At 44.9% G+C, this 18,491-nt stretch overlaps 1 protein-coding gene across 1 annotated transcript in view; it reads right to left on the bottom strand.

Moving 5' to 3' along the window:
- The window catches only part of KDM7A (lysine demethylase 7A), a 93,110-nt gene extending 77,574 nt beyond the window's left edge, over positions 1–15,536 (bottom strand). The window contains 3 exon segments of the mRNA XM_017880396.1: positions 15,346–15,374; positions 15,376–15,437; positions 15,440–15,536. Of these exon segments, the coding sequence (XP_017735885.1) occupies positions 15,346–15,374; positions 15,376–15,437; positions 15,440–15,536 (188 nt within the window).
- Positions 15,537–18,491: the final 2,955 nt, after the last annotated feature.

Genomic DNA, 18,491 nt, shown 5'->3' with positions numbered 1-18,491 from the left:
TTTTTTTTGAGACAAAATCTCACTCTGTCGCCCAGGCTGGAGTGCAATGGCGTGATCTTGGCTCACTGCAAGCTCCTCCTCCTGGCTTCACGCCATTCTCCTGCCTCAGCCTCTCAAGTACCTGGGACTACAGGCGCTCACCATCACGCCCGACTAATTTTTTGTATTTTTAGTAGAGACGGGGTCTCACCGTGTTAGCCAGGATGGTCTCAATCTCCCGACCTCATGATCCGCCTGCCTCAGCCTCCCAAAGTGCTGGGATTACAGGTGTGAGTCACCAAGCCCGGCGCCAGGTCTTTTTTAAGAGACAGTCTTGCTCTATCACCCAGGCTGGAGTACAGTGGCAAGATCACACAATCTTAGCACACTGAAGCCTCAAATTCCTGCACTCAAGCCTCAGCTTCCCGAGGAGCTAGGACGACAGGCACATGCCACCACACCCAGCTCATTTATTTTTTGTAGAGATGGGGGTCTTGCTATGTTTCCCAAGCTAGTCTCAAACTCCTGTCCTCAGGTGATCCTCCTGCCTCGGTCTCCCAAAGTACTGGGATTACAGGTGTGAGCGGCAGTGTCTGGCCCTCTTACCAGATTGTCTTTGTTTTGTTTTTTTAATGGCAGTTTGTATGGTCAAAGGGGACATGGATCTTTCTATATATTTGTCTTTCAACTTCTCTGTATTGCTCAATATTACACATTAAATTATATTCCTTTAAATAATAGCTCTCATCCCTTAACAATGAGGATGTTAATTAATCAATTAACTTAAAAAGTCAGTGATAATGGAAAAGAATCAAGCATTTAATTTTGCCTCTCCTATACTGAACAACTAGATAACCAAAGACTAGATAAAAGAAAATTTTCTCTTTATAGAAGTACTACAAGTAACAAATGAAAAAGAAATTTTATAATCATCAGTTATAAAATTTTATAATTATAATGATAAAGGTACCATTCTGCAACTGCTATGAATGGATATTGGCATTGATCAATGGCAGCCAATATAACAAAAAGAGAAACAACCAGACATTTTATGCCTTCTGCTTAGGTTCCTGATAGAAATCTGCAGCACTCTCCTATGAAATTTTTGGGGGTTGAAGGGGACCTGAATCTGATCAAGCTTCTCTAGAGTCAACTACCAATTTATAGGAAAGAGAGGAGCAAAAAGATTCTGCAGGGACATAATCAGCAAAATCCAGAAAGTGGAAATTTTTAGGATAAACAACCACTTTGTGCAACAAGGAGTTTGCAAGGGCGGGGAGAGGGTTAAAGACCTGAAAGAAAAACCTATAGATCAGGGTTTCTCAACAACAGCACTATAGAGATTTTAGACTAGATCATTCTTTCTGTGGGGCTAACCAGTGCAGAATGTTTAGTAGCATCCCTGTCCTCTACCTACTAGCTGCCAGTAGCAACCACTCTACCACTTCCAAATCAAAATGTCTCTAGACATTGACTAGTGTGGCCTGGGAGACAAAATCTCATCTAGTTGAGAATCACTGCTATGTATTAAGAAACTTACAAGATGGAGCAACTAATCACATGTGTGAACCTTATTTAGATCTTGATTCAAACAAATAGTGAAAAAAGTTACGACATTTTTGAGACAACTAGAAATGTGGATAGTAGATATTGATGTTATTAAGAAATTATCAACTATTTTTAATTATAATAAAGGTATTATAGGTTTTTTAAATTGAGGCCTTATCTTTTAGATTTACGTGCTGAAATACTCATAGATATAATGATGTAGCATCAGGAATTTGCTTCCAAGTAGCCAGGAAAGGGGGTAGTAATGAAACTGGCAGTGAATTGATACTCACTGAAGCAGGCTTATGGAACCTGGAAGCACAGGATACTATTCGGTCTACTTCTACATATGTTTGGTATTTTCTTTTTTTTTTTTTTCTGAGACGGAGTCTCGCTCTGTCGCCCAGGCTGGAGTGCAGTGGTGCAATCTCAGCTCACTGCAAGCTCCGCCTCCCGGGTTCCGGCCATTCTCCTGCCTCAGCCTCCCGAGTAGCTGGGACTACAGGCGCCCACCACCTCGCCCGGCTAGTTTTTTGTATTTTTTAGCAGAGACGGGGTTTCACTGTGTTAGCCAGGATGATCTCGATCTCCTGACCTCGTGATCCGCCCGTCTCGGCCTCCCAAAGTGCTGGGATTACAGGTTTGAGCCACCGCGCCCGGCCGGTATTTTCTTTTTAAGAAAAATTAAAAGTCGAGAAGACCATGGTGGCTGGCAACATTCAACTGAATGATAGATCAATCAGGTGACTGATTTCCACCAACAATGCCATGTATGCTTACTCATATACCCTCAGAAGTTCTCAAACTAATTGATTTTAAAAGGAAAATACTCACCATCTTTTTAAAAGATAAATTAAAATAAGTGAACCTCAGGATACTTTATATCCCTGGGGTTCACAAAACACAGGTTAGAAAATGCTGCTTTGGGGAAATTCCTGGATCATTAATGCTCTAGAGACTCCTATTATATACATTTACCTGTTCAGTGTTTGTTACTATATGTCACTTATATTTGCCGATTTTCTTTTATTCTAAAAACTACCCCAGCCAGTGGTGTTTTTTTAAAGTTTAAAAACAGAATAATATTTTAAAATTTAGCTACAAAGCATCCTTAAGATACAACTTAATTATCCAATAGTAAACCATGTAGTTAGTTAGGGCTATTTTCCCAACAGGTTGTTCTTCATAGTTGCTAATGATAAGCTACACTTAAAAGTATGTTACACTTAAAAGTATGTCCCCTCCTTATCTGTGGTTTCACTTTCCAAGGTTTCAGGTACCATTGGTCAGCCAAGGTCCAAAAATATTAAATGAAATATTCCAGAAATAGACGATTCTTAGGTTTCAAACTGCCTGCCTTCCTGAGCATCATGATGAAATCTTGCACCATCCCATCCAGGATGTGAATCATCCCTCTGTTTGTGTATCCAGACTGTTTTACTACCTGCCCACAAGTCTCTGAGTTATGAGATCAACTGTCGGGGTATCAATGCTTGTGTTCAGGTAACCGTTATTTTACTTAATAATGGCACCAAAGCGCAAGAGCAGTGAGGCTGGTGTGATGCTGGCAATGCAGATATGCCAAAGAGAAACCATAAAGTGCTTCCTTTAAGTGAAAAGTAAAAGCAAAAGTTCTTGATTTAAGGAAAGGGAAAAAAAAAAACAGTATGTTGACTTCCTAAGATCTATGGTAAGAACAATTTTATCTATAAAATTGTGAAGAAGGCAAAAGAAATTCATGCTAGTTTTGCTGCTGCACCTTAAACTGCAAAAGTTACCGCCACACTGTATAAGTTTCATTACAGCACATTGTTGTAATGTTTTATTGTATTCAGTTATTGTTGTTAATCTCTTACCGTGTGCCTCATTAACAAGTTAAACTTTGTCATGGGTATGCATGTAAAGGCAAAAACATGGCATATTTAGAGTTCAGTACTATCCATAGTTTCAGGCATCTACTGGGGGTCTTGGAACACATGTCTCCCTCAGATAACGAGGGGACACTACTGTATATGCATATTAATAGATCTAAGGAAGAAAACTATATGATTCTCTGCACAGATGCTGAAGGAGCCTTTGATAAAACTCAACATCCATTCATGATAAAACTACTTAAATAAAATTGAGGAATACTTTCTTCCTTTTATTTTTTGAGGCAGAGTCTCACTGTGTCATCCAGGCTGGAGTGCACTGGTGGGATCATGGCTCACTGCAGCCTCAACCTCCCAAGCTCAAGCAATCCTCTCGCCTCAGCCTTCCAAGTAGCTGGGACTACAGGCACACTCCACCATGCCCAGCTAATTTTTGTATTTTTTGTAGAGACAGGGGCTCATCATGTTGCCCAGGCTAGTCTCAAACTCCTGGACTCATGCCATCCACCCACCTTGGGCCTCCAAAAGTGCTGGGTGGGCATAAGCCACTGCACCTGGCGGAATACTGTCTTAATATGACAAATTAGTCCTAAAGCTAGTATCTTCCTTAATGAGGAAATATTAGAGGCATTTCTACTAAAATGAGGAATAAAGCAAGCATACCCACTATCTACTACTATTCAACACTATACTAGAGGTATAAGCCTGTGCAATTATATAAGTGAAATCAAATAGAGGCATAAGAGTGGGCAAAGAAGTACTGAAATTCTCTATTTGCATATTATATATCAGTTCCCTAAATGATAATACAACTCAAATAATTTTTTCAGCAAAGTAGTAGGATATAAAAGTAACATTTAAAAAAACAGTCTTCATATACACAAACAATAACCAATAGCAAATAAATGGTAAAGAAAATCTCATTTATAATACTAAGAAAGAAAATTACTTAGGAATAATCTTAAAAATGTGTAAAATCTGTACAAAGAAAAATTCAAAACACACCTGACACGAAAGTAGATATAAATAAAAGAGGTAATACTATTCTCAGAGAGGACTCAATATTATAAACACATCAGCTCTCATAAGTTTAATGTAACCCTAATAAAAATCCCAACAATGCTTTTGAATGAAATTAGGTTGACACTAAAGTTCATATAAAAAAATAAACCTGCAAGAATAACCAGAAAAACACTGAAAACAAATACAATAAACTACAAGGATGGGACAGGTCTTATCAGACTTACACCATACTATAAAAGCCTCTGTAATTAAAACACTGTGGTGCTGGCACATGAATGAACAAATCAACCAGTGGAATAAAACAAAGTGCAGAAACAGACCTAAGTATATATAGAATCTTTGACATACGATTATTATATATACATATGTTTTGGCATCTTAAGTCACTGGGACAAATATGGACATTTCAATAAACAGTACTGGGACAACTGGAAATTTGTTTTTATTTAGAAAAAATTCTATTTCTATTTCATATTATATACAAAAATAAAATCCAAATGGATTAGTGATCTATATAGAAACTTAAAAAATAAGGCCGGGCGCGGTGGCTCNGGTGGAAAATGTGGTTTAAATGTCCAGCATGCTGCCAGAACCTGCTCTAGCTGGGCTGGAAGCCAGCAGAAATGTATTCAGACTTGATTGTTTTAAATTCTGGCTTTTCATTTTCTCATTAGGCTGAGAAAACTCAAGCAGATTGCCTTTCCATCTAGCATTGGGTCCATAACTCTGATACTACTGTTAACGAATTGTGAGATTTGCTGTAAATGGATTTGGGAAAAGACACAATGGGAGAATCTGGTGTTCTTGGCCTCCGTGGGTCCATCCCTGTGTGTTTCCCCCAGAAAGAAAGAGGACAAAAAGTAGGCTGTCCTGAGCGACTGAGACTCCGAACGTGGGGTTGCTGTGCGGTGCACATGCCACCCCAGTGGCTGTTTGCGGAGATGCTTCCAGGACATAGGAGATCTGGGGAGGATGGCATTTCACCCTCATCACAAGGACCATGATGTATTCCCAGAAAGGCCCTTGCCAAGGTATCCTACCTGGCAGAGAGGATCTGAGAGCACGTATGAGGCTTGCCTAGGAACAGAGAAAGCTTGTGAAGAGATCAAGGAACTTGCATGAAAGTGTAGGAATGGCCAGGCGCAGTGGCTCAGGCCTCTAATCCCAGCACTTTGGAAGGCCGAGGTGGGAGAATTGCTTGAGCCCAGGAGTTTGAAACCAGCCTGGGCAGCATGGTGAAACTCCATGTTTACCAAAAATTTAAAAATTAGCCGAGTGTAGTGGCACCTGCCTGTCGTTCCAGCTCCTCGGGAGGCTGAGGTGGGAGGATCACTTGAGCCCTAGAGGCAGAGGTTACAGTGAGCTGAGATCCTGCCACTGCACTCCAGCCTGGGCGGCAGAGCAAGACTCCGTCTCAAAAAATAAAAATAAAAATAAAAATAAAAAAAACCACACAAGTATTAGAAAAAAAACACAGGAAAAAATTATCTTTACCTTGAGGTGGAAAAAGGATTGCTAATTATGACTTGAAATCCAGAACCAATAAAAGACTAATAAATATGACTACATATTTCTTAAAAAAATTTTTGCATGGCAAAAAAATTACCATAAACAAAACCAAAAGACAATTGAAAGCTGGAAGAGAATATTTAGAACATTTGCCACGAATGGCTAGTATCCCTAATATATAAAGAGTGCTTAAATATTGAGGGACGAAGGACTAAAAGCTTGATAGAATCAGAAAAAAAAAAAAAGTAACCAGATGATTCTTGAAAGAATATGGTCCTAAAACTAAGAAAAAAAAAATGTTCAAACTCATTTATAACTAGACAAATGCAGATTAAAACATGGATACCATTTTCCATCTAATGGATTGACAAAGATTAAAAACATGACAACACATCTTGATTATAAGGATCTAGAGAAAAAGGCACTCTCACACTGTTGGTGGGAATGCAACCTGGTCCAACCATTCTAGAGAGAAATCTAGCAATCCTAATAAAACAACATATACATTTATCTTTTGACTAAGCAATCCTACTTTTAGCAATCTAACCTGAAGCTGTATCTCAGCAATACGAGGCTGGGCGTGGTGGCTCATGCCTGTAATCCCAGCACTTTGAGAGGCCAAGGTGGGCAGATCATCTGAGGTCAGGAGCTCAAGACCAGCCTGGCCAACATGGTGAAACTCCGTTTCTACAAAAAAAAAATACAAAAATTAGCCAGGCACAGTGGCACAAGCCTATAATCCCAGCTACTGAGGAGGCTGAGATGTAAGGATCACCTGAGCCTGGGAGGCTGAGGCTGCAGTGAGCCAAGATCGCACCACTGCACTCTAGCCTGGGCAACAGAGCAAGACTCTACCTCAAAAAAAAAAAAAAACCGGATGTAGGAGGCATCAAAATATAATACAAGTAGTAACAAATGAACCTGTCAGTAAATAACATACATTAAAGTCCGGTGAAAAGAACTGACCTAAGTAACTTTGAAAAACAGTATTTTGATTAGATACTCTAAGGCCAAAGGCATAAAAGAAGTACTATATACACGAATACCGTAATCTAGCTAGCAAATTTGTTTCTCACAAAAATACAGGTTAGCAAATTCTTAGAGTACTTTATAGGGCTGTAAAAATACGTTGTAGATAATGACAGCTAAGTTTCTCACTGCTGCACAAAAAAGTTACAAGTAAGGAAAGGGGAAAGCTAAAATGACTCCTGTGGTGTTATATTAGAATCAAAGATATCATTATGAAACTTACAGTTCGTAATATATACAGACAGAAACAAAGACCAATGTGTGTGCATGTGTGCAATTAGTGTATTTCCTAGCTCTGTCCTCTGAGAAGGCCTAGAAACAATGAGCTCACTAATGCTAGACCTTGGTTTCTAACACTATTCTCCAATAAAAAGGAAACAGGGCTCACACATATAGACACAAAAATCATACAAGTTACCATTAATTCAACCTACAATTAATGGGAAAATAACCTTTTCATTAATGGGAAAAATAAATAATCACTACAGTAATAAAATGTGATTTTCAAAAAAGACCAGACACTTGGTGGTAGTTAAGATTAGCACTAGCTGTTCAAAGGCTGCACAAATTATCTCAAAATTTAAATTGCTCAAATCAACCAACGCTCACTTTATAACCAAATTCTTCTATACCTGTTCTATTCTTACTCACAAGCCTCCACTTCAAATCTTCAAATATAAAAGCATTCCTCCCCTTGGATGATCAGAAAACTAGATTTCATACCTAAAAATACAGAACAGGAGAGCATTCCAAGCAGAAATATACCCCAAATTAATGAGTTTTTTGTTTTGTTTTGTTTTGTTTTTTGAGATGAAGTCTCGCTCTGTTGCCCAGTCTGGAGTGCAGTGGCGTGACCTCAGCTCACTGCAACCTCTGCCTCCCAGTTTCAAGCGACTCTCCTGCCTCAGCCTCCCGGGTAGCTGGGATTACAGGTGCACACCACTACACCCAGCTAATTTTTGTATTTTTAGTAGAGACAGGGTTTCACCACGTTGGTCAGGCTGGTCTCAAACTCCTACTTTGTGATCCACCCGCTTCGGCCTCCCAAAGTGCTGGGATTAGTGTGAGCCACTGTACCCAGCCTAACTAATGGTTTTTAAAAAGTTTATGAGAGAACTATGTCCTGTGCCTCCAAGTAGCCTGAGATAAGCCTCCCATAATCACAACATTTTTGGTTCAAACAGCAAAACTGTGTATAAATTATAAAACTCCTATAAGTGAAACACACAAATACTCATTATTCTATAATAAACTATCATATCAAAACAATGAAATTGGCCAGGCGCGGTGGCTCAAGCCTGTAATCCCAGCACTTTGGGAGGCCGAGACGACGCTCGATCACGGAGGAGGTCAGCGCAGATCGCAGACCATCCTGGCCCTAATACGCGTTAAAACCCCGTCGCTACTAAAAATATACGAAAAACTAGGCCCGGCGCGACGGAAGGCCGGCGCCTGTAGTCCCAGCTATCGGGCAGGCTGCAGACAGGGAGAATTGGCCGCTGAACCGGAGCCCGGCAGCCCTTGCAGCTGAGCTGAGAGCCGGCCACTGCACTCCAGCCCTGCGGCCGGTGCAGGAGCAAGACTCCGTCTCAAAAAAAAAAAAAAAAAAAAAAAAACAATGAATGAGGAAGTCAAATAAATGAGCCCTTTTTGTTTCTTACGAAGAATACATGTGTCAGCGCTATATAAGTTTATGACACTCAATCATGAAGGGGAAATGTACATATAAATGAAGTTGTAAATATTTCCTTATCCCTAACCAATTATTAAGAAGTCAAAATACACTGCTAATAAACAAAATCCACTTTTAACAGATCGATAAAAGCAGCAGTTAGAATTATTAAAACTTTTCAAATAATTATTTTCAGGTACAATACTGTGTCCCCAAGCGCCAGTTATAATAATATGTTTACATATTTACATTAAAGAAAATAATTTTGACTTTAAAAAAAAAGGAAGATGTTTACAGGCATCTCTCTTCAGAACCGCTGCTCACAACCTGCCTCCCACCTATGCCACCCCTGAGATATGAGACAGACACAGTCACAGTCTAATTTTCCTCCTGAAGCTGGCCCCTTGCAGCCAAGGAGGAAAGGGAGGAGACTCAGTACCACCTACCCCTTGACAGCGATGGAGCTCTGCCGAGTCAGCCTGCCCTGAGCCCTCAGATGCCCTAGCTCTCGTCACCTTCCAGCTCTTTCCATCCTGGAAATTTACTGCAACTCCCTAAAACTATCAGATGTCCTCATCTTAAAATGGCGGATGATATCATAATAGCACTTACTCAACAAGCGTGATCTGTGCAGACTTCAATGAGTTAACCAAACATCTAATTAATCTAAACAGGTGCCACGCCCACTTTGCCTAAAAACATCATCGATAGTGAGATTCAATATCTATCTCTCTTTGCCTTCGAGAATGCTAAGTCACAACGGAGAGAACGGACTTTGTTTTGCTCAGTGCGTATACTTTCTAGCCACAAATACACCTATATTCCGTAGCCCACTGCTGGTAGCACTAGCAAACTCATTGCGCAAGTCAACACATCATACTCAATGACAAAACACAAGAGGCCAATCCATTCAAGACAGAAACAAGAACAAATCTTAAAATACTGGTCACGCTTAACATAATGGCCCAAATTTTTAGGGTACATGGCCACATCGTGTAATCCCAGCCTTACCTGAGAGGCTGAGGCAGAGGATTGCTTGACACTCAGGAGTCAAAGACGCAGCCTGGGTGCGGCAACATTACTGAGACCATCCCCCAACAACAGACAACAGCCTGCACATGCAGCCCCCTCAACAAAATCTTTACATCTGTACACGCTACATTCATTACAACCGCCACCCAAGAGCGAAGATAATGAATATGGCGGGGCGCGGCCCTGGCCTCACACCTGTAATCCCAGCACTTTGGGGGCCCCCGCAGTGGATGGATCACGACGGTCAGAGCATGGAGACCATTCTGGCAACATGGTAAACCCCATCTTCTACTAAATGAGTTACAAAAAAAAATTAGGCCGGTGCGCGGTGGCTCAAGCCTGTCAATCCCAGCCCACTTTGGAGGCGAGAATGGGCGGATCACGACGGTCAGGGAGATCGCAGACCATCCTGGCTAACACGGTGAAACCCCCTGTCTCTACTAAAAAATACAAAAAACTAGCCCGGCGATAGGTGCGCGGGCGCCTGATCAGTCCCAGCTGCTCCGCGGCAAGCCCTGAGGCCAGGAGAAATGCGCCTAAAACCCGGAGGCGGAGCTTGCCAGCTGAGCCGAGATCATGCCACTGCACTCCATGCACTCCAGCCCCGCGGCTAGACCGAGACTCTGCTCTCAAAAAAAAAAAAAAAAAAAAAAAAAAAAAAAAAATTTAGCCCCGGGCGTGGTGCGCAAGCGCCTGTAATCCCAGCCTACTCAGCAGGCCTTGAGGCAGGAGAATCATTTGAACCTGGACGGTGGAGGTTGCCAGCCAAGTCCGAGATTGCCGGCCATCTGCCACTCTAGCCGCCGAAACAGAGCCAAGATTCCGCGTCTTAAAAAAAAAAAAAAAAAAAAAAAAAACTCTCTCTATATTTTATATATATATGTGTGTGTGTGTGTGTGTATATATGTATATACATATGTCCTGCACCTCAGAAACTCCCTCTCAGTCAATACCCACCCAAAAAGGTAAACCCTATTCTGACTCCTAGCCCCAATTATGCCTGTACTTGAACTTCACATAAACAGAGCCAAACAGTATGCTCTTTTGTACTGGGCTTCTGTGTTCAACTTTATTATGTGTGAGATCCATTCATGTTGTGTGCATCCGTAGTGCATTCTTTTTAATAGTTTGGTATTCCATTTTATGACTATACTATAATGTATCCAATCTACTGTTGTTGACATTTAGGTTGTTACAGTTTGGAGACCATATGAAAAATGCTGCCATGAACAGGCTTGGGGTATGTCTTTTGGTGGTAATACTGACTCATCTACAGTTTAACAGTTTTTGCTTGTCTTGGTAAGGGCTGGTTAACAATACCTTAGATTGGGAGGATGCAGGGAACTAGAAAGTGGGCACTGCAGGCGAGAGTATAAATCGGCATAACCTTTCTGGAGGACAGTTTGGCAACAGGCACAAGAAGCCTACAAGCATCTATACCCTTTGACCAATAATACTAGTTCAAGGAAATTTCTTATTTAGAAATTGTACATGCCAGGTCTTCTTCTGTTTTATATGTATTAACTTGTTTTATTTATTCTAAGGAAATAATTAAATGACCACAATAATTTGTTTAGGATGTCTATCATATCATCATTAGAAAACACAAGAAAAAGTAGTAAACAAAGTAAATAACAGGGGAATTATTTCCAAATATATTGTACTTCTGTGAAATCAAACACAATGTAGCAACTAAAAAAGTTTTCAAAGAACATTAAAGATATAGGAAAAAGTATACATTAATGAAAAAAGGTAACATGGAATGCAGAGAAAGAATTCAATTTCGTTTTTTAAAAAGAATATACATATACACATACCACGTTATTAATAAAATAGTGGTAATCACTGGAAGACATGCGTACTCTCGTATTCTTTATAGTTTTCTGTACTTTCCAACTTTTCTATAATATATTGCTTTTATCAACTCAAAAAATGTGATTAAAGACTAATAAACAACGCTGTTTACATTCTAACAGGAAGAAAACAGAAACTCTAATACAATTCAATTAGGGCAGTGAGACAGTTTTGCATACGACGATATAAAAGTATTACAGAAAGACATCTAGCCTGGAGATAAGGGAGCGGGGCCTTATCAGGAAAGATGTTCCCGGTGGTACTTCCACCAAGAACTCAGGGAGAAAGAACTGTATCTCTAGGTTACACAGAACATTCCCAGCTAAATCCTGTTAATTCCTCAACTCATTGCACCTAGAGATCAATTATACACTGTACCCTGCCTGGCAAGTGTTCTTTTCTCACTTGCAAAAAGGTTTAGGCAGATGGACAGATGGGAATTGGTATGCAGCTAAAGTTTGACAGCATCAGACCTGGAAGACGCTGGTTCCATCCACCCTGCAGCCTGACAGAATAGCATCAAGGACAGGCCTTCCTTCCCTGTCACAAGAAATTAGGGCAACAACTTTTCAGATTTCGTTATGTCAGAAATGCCAGGCAGAGTAAACAAAAATTTATATACCAAAATTCACTGATTCCTCAAGTTTAAAAATAGTCCTTCTACTTGAAGAAATAAAGTTAACAAGAAATTACGGAGGCAATGGCAATTCTCTGTATCCAACCTCCCACTCTTCCTTACTCCTCTACAGATGGACCACCTCTGGTTCAATGAAATCTAAGCATGGTAAAGATACATCTTAGTCCTTTAGGGGTCAATTCTCATGGAAGCAAATGATATTTGTTTAATAATTAATATAAAGGAACATTTTGCTGTGTTCCAAAAAATAATCACTCATTTCATGGTACAGTAAACATCAGAGTAAATACCACGGGAAAAACATTCAGAGTCCAAATTACCAATACTTAAGAATCAAACTTAGTAGGCCTGGCACGGTGGCTGACACCTGATATCCCAGCACCTTGGGAGGCCAAGGGGGGCGGATCACCTGAGGTCAAGAGTTCGAAACCAGCCTGGCCAACATGGTGAAATCCTGTCCCTACTAAAAATACAAAAATTAGCCAGGCGTGGGGGCGGGCACCTGTAATCACAGCTACTCGGCAGGCTGAGGCAGAAGAATCACTTGAACCCGGGAGACAGAGTTTGCAGTGAGCAGAGACTGCACCACTGCACTCCAGCCTGGGCAACACAGCAATGTTCCGTCTCAAAAAAAAAAAAAAAAAAAAAAAGAATTAAACTTATTAAAAAGATACTGCTTTTGTAGGGCAGGACAATATAGCTAAATTTTCTAACTTTTGACGTCTGAACCACATAAAAGTTTCAAGGACTGATGGTCAAAAAGACCCTGGGCTCAAAAAAACCTATTTTAGACTCACTTCCACAGATATGAAGTTACACGAATTTATTTGTCATAGCAGAGAGGGCATATTTGTTTTGGCCTTACTTTCCCTTCTTCCCGTAAGCCCTCTGTATTTCCTCTTTAATTTCCCTATTTACAAGTGTATACTTAAATGTATTACAAAATTCTCCATCAAATACCTGGAACTTTTCATGGTTATGGTGTTGTGACCTAAATTAAGATAAATACAATTCTAGTCTAAAATTCGGTAGCCTATCAAATCCGCATTGCATAATGAGACAAATTTCTTTTTTTTTTCTTTTGAGACGGAGTCTCACTCTGTCGCCAGGCTGGAGTGCAGTGGTGCAGTCTCTGCTCACTGCAACCTCCGACTCCCGGGTTCAAGAGATTCTCCTGCCTCAGCCTCCCAAGTAGCTGGGATTACAGGCACGCACCACCACGCCCAGCTAATTTTTGTATTTTTAGTAGAGACAGGTTTCACCATGTTGGCCAGGATGGTCTCGATCTCCTGACCTCGTGATCCACCCGCCTCGGCCTCCCAAAGTGCTGGGATTACAGGCGTGAGCCACCGCGCCTGCCAAGACAAATTTTTTATGCAGTTTAAACCGCTCAAATTTCAAAAATTAGTTCTTTGAAAAAAAATAAGTATTTACATAATCACCAGGGTTTCTGATTTTATTCTACATAGAACCTAAATGTTCGGATAATCTTTATTCTAGTTGCGTAAAGTATGTTATGGAAACAGGATGTGGAAATAGAATTGGATATCCAAGACTGCTAAAGCTTATACAAAACGAGGACGCTGCCTTTCTTTTAAAGTGATAATTTGTTGTGTCTTGTTTTCTGTTGTGAGAATCGGCTAGCCTGAAAACTGATTAAAGAAAACTGTACTTGAAAATTAAGTAAAACTTAGCTACACCTAGCACTAAACACTGCAAAGAACATTGTGATTTACATGGTTTTCTCTTCCTGGACCAGTAGAGGGAGACTAAGACATCTGGCCTGGTCGTGTAGTGTTTCTGTAAAATTGGGGAGGGGGAAGCGGAGGCTGTATTTAAATGTCCTGCTGTCAATCAAAAGACACTTCCTACAATCACAGTCACCATATCTGCTATTACTCGTGAGCGTGCTCTCGCCAAGAGACAACACCAAAGGCGGCCCGGGAAACCGGCTTCAACTAAAGGTGACCGCAGGCTTTGCCACAACACCCAAATAAGGACTTTCGGAGCCCAACCCCAACTAGTTTCTTTGTTTAAATGCCTGTGAATCCCTCCCACGCCGGAGTCAAGAGGCTGTGGCGCCGCCCTTTATTAGCCTCACACTTTGATTACAAAACACACGAGTCGGCGGCCTGGCTGCGGAGGCGGCCCGAGCTCTCAAACGTCAAACCCGGTGCGCGGCGGCGGCGGCGGCGAGTGAATCAGAGGGCAGCGTCGCCGCGCCGCTGCCCGCCGCATGCGGCCGGCAGCGTCCGCCGGCCGACTCAAGCTTCCGCCGGCACCGGCGCCCAGGGCACAGCCGCAGCGCGGTCCGGCGTCGCGCGCTTGCGAGCGACAACTGCACTCTTTGTAAAGTTTAAGCCGCGGCGCGAGGGCGACCGCAAGGGGGTCGGAGAAGGCGTTCCTTAGGCACCCGTCCGCACTCCATCTGCCCCAGTCCGGCGACCCAGGTGTGTGCGGGGGCCAGGGCCACGACACGGGTCAACCTGCCGCCGCCCGGGGGCCGGCCCAACTTCCCCGGCACCTTTCAAGTCCCCCAACAGCGAGTACTTCATCTGGTTGCTCCTGTTTACTCCCGCGCGCCGCCAAGCTGGCTGGGCGGCGGTCGCTCTCGGGCCGCGTCCGTACCTACCGGCAGCGACGCTCTCTGAATACACAGCACCGGGAACGGGGGGCGCGACGGGACCCGCGCGCAGAGGAGACCGCGGGGCCGGGGCGGGAGCCATCGCCGCCGGAAGGAAGCGCAAGCGCTCGGCGGGCCGGGCAGAGCGGCGGGCGGCCGGCGACTCCGGGGCCGGACCCGGCCGCGCCGGTGGGGGCGGGGCGGCGGCGGCACGGGCTGGCGAGGGGCTGCGGGCCCGGCGGCGCTCTCCGACCCCACGCCCGCCGCCGCCGGGCGTCCTCGCCCCAAGGCTCCCACTGCCAACTTCTCCGCGGCTCTTTGTTCGTGTTCTGTTGTGGCGACTCTTCGCCGGGCGGCTGAGCTCACCGGCTCCCCTCACTGGAGCCCGCCCGACGAACCGGGGCCCCGCGCCCCGTTGCCGGCCGGGGGGCCTCAGGCGCCGGCGGCCCCTGAAAGCTGGGCGCGGCGCGGCGGCCGGCCGAGGGAGTAGCGGGCGGCTGGCGGCGGCGGCGGCGGCGGTTGGTCGGTGCGGCGTGGTGGGCTGCGGGGCTGGAGGGGGTTTATTTACCTGCGTGGGAACCAGTCCTTGCAGATATCCGCACTCGATCATGAAGCGGTTCACGTCGTACGGCTGCCGGCACACACAGTACACGGGCGGGGCGGCGGAGGCGCGAGGCGCCGGCCCGGAACGCCACGAAGGCTGCCGCGGCGGCTCCAGCTGCTGCTCGCCGCGGCATCGGCGCCGCCGCTCCTGGCCATCTTTAAAAAACACACACACAGCTCGCTCGCTGCTCGCTTCGCGACTGGGAGCGAGCGCAGCGCCAGCCCAGCGCGCTCCTGCAGCAGCCGCGGCGGCGGCGGCGGCGGCGCCTCAGTCGCCGCGCAGCGAGGCCCGCGGCGGCTGGCGGAGGGGAGGAGGGGGGCGGCGCGCGACGCGCGAAGCCCAGGGTCCGCGGCTGCTTCGGCGCTTCGGCGCGGGCGTGCGTCTCGCGCACGTCTCTTGGCCGGCGGCGCGCTCCCCAGCTCGTCTCCGCGACGGCCGGCGGAGGGAGCTGTTGAAGGGCAGCGCAGGGCGGCTGCGGAGGCGGAAGGGAGCCGAGGGCCGTGAGGACACGCGCCGGGTGGTGGCGGTGGCGGCGGCGGCGGGCGCGCGGCCGCAGCTGGAGGAGGACGGCGGGAGCGTGCGAGGAGCCGGCTGTGTTATTTCGGAGCGAGAGCCGAGGCCGGGGGAAGTTCCTGCGGAGTGCACAAGGGCAGATGAGGCGCCGCGTCCCGAAGAGGGGAAGCGAGCAAGTTTCCTCCTGCCCAGGTCGCCTCGCGACGCTGGGAGAATCGCTCAGCCCTCCGCAGCAGCCCAGCGAGAACCGGAGCTGCGGCCCCGCACCGGCGTGGGTCCCGCCGAGCTGACACGCCGAGCCAGTTGTGCCTTTCCGAGGGGAGGAACGTGCCGTGGAATCCACTCAAACTTTGGAAAACGTCCCACCCGGATTCCCACCGAGCAGCAAGGAGACCAGAGCGTTGATGGAGCCACTGTTAGTTGCGGGAGGGCTGTCCCCAAGAGGAATTCATCACTGTCGTCCGTTGGGAGGGACCAACCTTGAAATGGGGTTGGTGGAGAGAGGGATGGAGAAGAACCGGCGTGCTTATAAATAACAAGACTTAGCTATGAACCCTTCCGATTCCCAAGTGGGGAAGATAGGGGTAAAATTCCAAGCGACTTCTCGCTCGGAAGAGGGATACCACAAAAAGCGGAGCGCAGGGTACTTGGCACATAATAGGCCATGAATAATTTTTGAATGGATGAAATTGAGAGCCAAATATGAGGTGATAAACTGAAGAATAAAAACAGCTGACAAATACTGAATAGAAAAGATTGCGTTGGAATCATAGCTATGTGGATTGGAAGTGATGTTAAGGATTAATGAATTGAGTATTTGCAGCTGAATTTCTGCTGGCATTTCTGTCAGTGGGGAAAGCTCTCACAGCTCCCTAGTAATTTTGTTAGGGGAGGAAGAAGTGTTGTTCTGTCACCCACCCCAGGCAAAGAGGCGCTGATCTAATTCTCCTTTTCTTTTTTGTTTTCTTTTGTTTCTTTTTTCTTTTTTCTTTTTTTTTTTTTTTTTTTTTTTTTCTTTTTTTTTTTTTTTTTTGGAGACAGAGTTTTGCTCTTGTTGCCCAGGCTGGAGTGCAGTGCCACCATCTCGGCTCACTGCAACTTCCATCTCCCGGGTTCAAGGGATACTCCTGCCTCAGCGTCCCAAGTAGCTGGGATTACAGGCACGCGCCACCGCGCCAAGGTCATTTTTGTATTTTTAATAGAGACGGGGTTTCACCATGTTGGCCAGGCTGTTCTTGAACTCCTGACCTCAAGTGATCTGCCCGCCTCGGCCTCCCAAAGTGTTGGGACTACAGGCGTGAGCCACCGCGTCATGCCTAATCTCCTTTTTATAGTTGAGGAAAGCTAGTAACTTGCCTGAAGTCTCATATATTAGAGCTGTAACCGAAGTTTTTAAGTTTCTCAGTTCTGCAACCATTCGTTTTTCTATCACATCACTGTTTGGCACATATATAGCAGGAAAAGGAAAGGCTGGAAATCATAGTTGACCACACACTGAGTAAGCTTGAAACATTTCTACTGGAGAAAAAAAAAGTTACTGTAATGTTGGCATAGGCATCACATATTGCTGGAGTGGAAAGACCCATGCACTCAGGTCCTGCTTTCCAGAAGCTGTGTGACCTCCGGCCAGTCACTCCATTTCTCCTGAACTAGATCCCTGATGATCTGTTGAAATAAAAATTATGGATAGTAATGCCTTCATTACCTCACAGAGGTTTTATAAAGAGCAAAAAGACGATGTATTTTTAAATGTACTTTGTAGAAGGTGTGTGTTGTTGAGACAATACAGCAGTGAAGAGAAGGCAGGCAAAGCTCTCTTATTGGAGTCTGGCTAAAGAGCACCAAAGCAGCCTGGTGTGGGATGTCCTCTGGGGGCCACCTGGCCTTGCTATGTTAACATGGAGGGACTAGGCAGGGGTGTGAAGAAGGCAGCCAAGCAGAGGAGGAGGCAGCAGCAACAATGAGAGATTTGGATCTGTGTCCCCATCCAAATCTCATGTTAAATTGTAATCCCCAATGTTGGATGGAGGTGGGGACTGGTGGGAGGTGACTGGATCATGGGGGTGGATTTCTCATGAATGGTTTAATACCATCCACTTGGTATTGGCCCTCTGGTAATGAGTGACTTCTCAAGAAATCTGGTCATTGAAAAATATGTGGTACCTCCCTGTCTTTTGCTCCTGCCCCGGCCATGTGATGCAGTTTGTCTTCAGCCATGATTATAAGTTTCCCGAGGCCTCCCCAGAAGCCAAGCAGATGCCAGCATCATGCTTCCTGTACAGCCTGCCCTCCACGAGCCAATTAAGCTCATTTCCTTTACAAATTATACAGTCTCATATTTCTTTTTCTGTCTTTTTTTTTTTTTTTGAGACAGAGTCTGGCTCTGTCGCTCAGGCTGGAGTGCAGTGGTGCAATCTCAGCTCACTGCAACCTCTACCTCCCGGGTTCAAGCAATTCTTGTGCCTCAGCCTCCTGAGTAGCTGGGATTACAGGCACCCACCACCATGCCCGTCTAATTTTTGAAATTGTAGTACAGAGGGGTTTCACCATGTTGCTCAGGCTGGTCTTGAACTCCTGACCTCAGGTGATCCACCTGC

Source organism: Rhinopithecus bieti, unplaced genomic scaffold (assembly GCF_001698545.2).
Source record: "Rhinopithecus bieti isolate Rb0 unplaced genomic scaffold, ASM169854v2 scaffold_11401, whole genome shotgun sequence".
Classification (NCBI taxonomy): domain Eukaryota; kingdom Metazoa; phylum Chordata; class Mammalia; order Primates; family Cercopithecidae; genus Rhinopithecus; species Rhinopithecus bieti.
The sequence above is the reverse complement of the archived record's forward strand: the minus strand, read 5'-3'. Positions and strand labels throughout refer to the sequence as shown.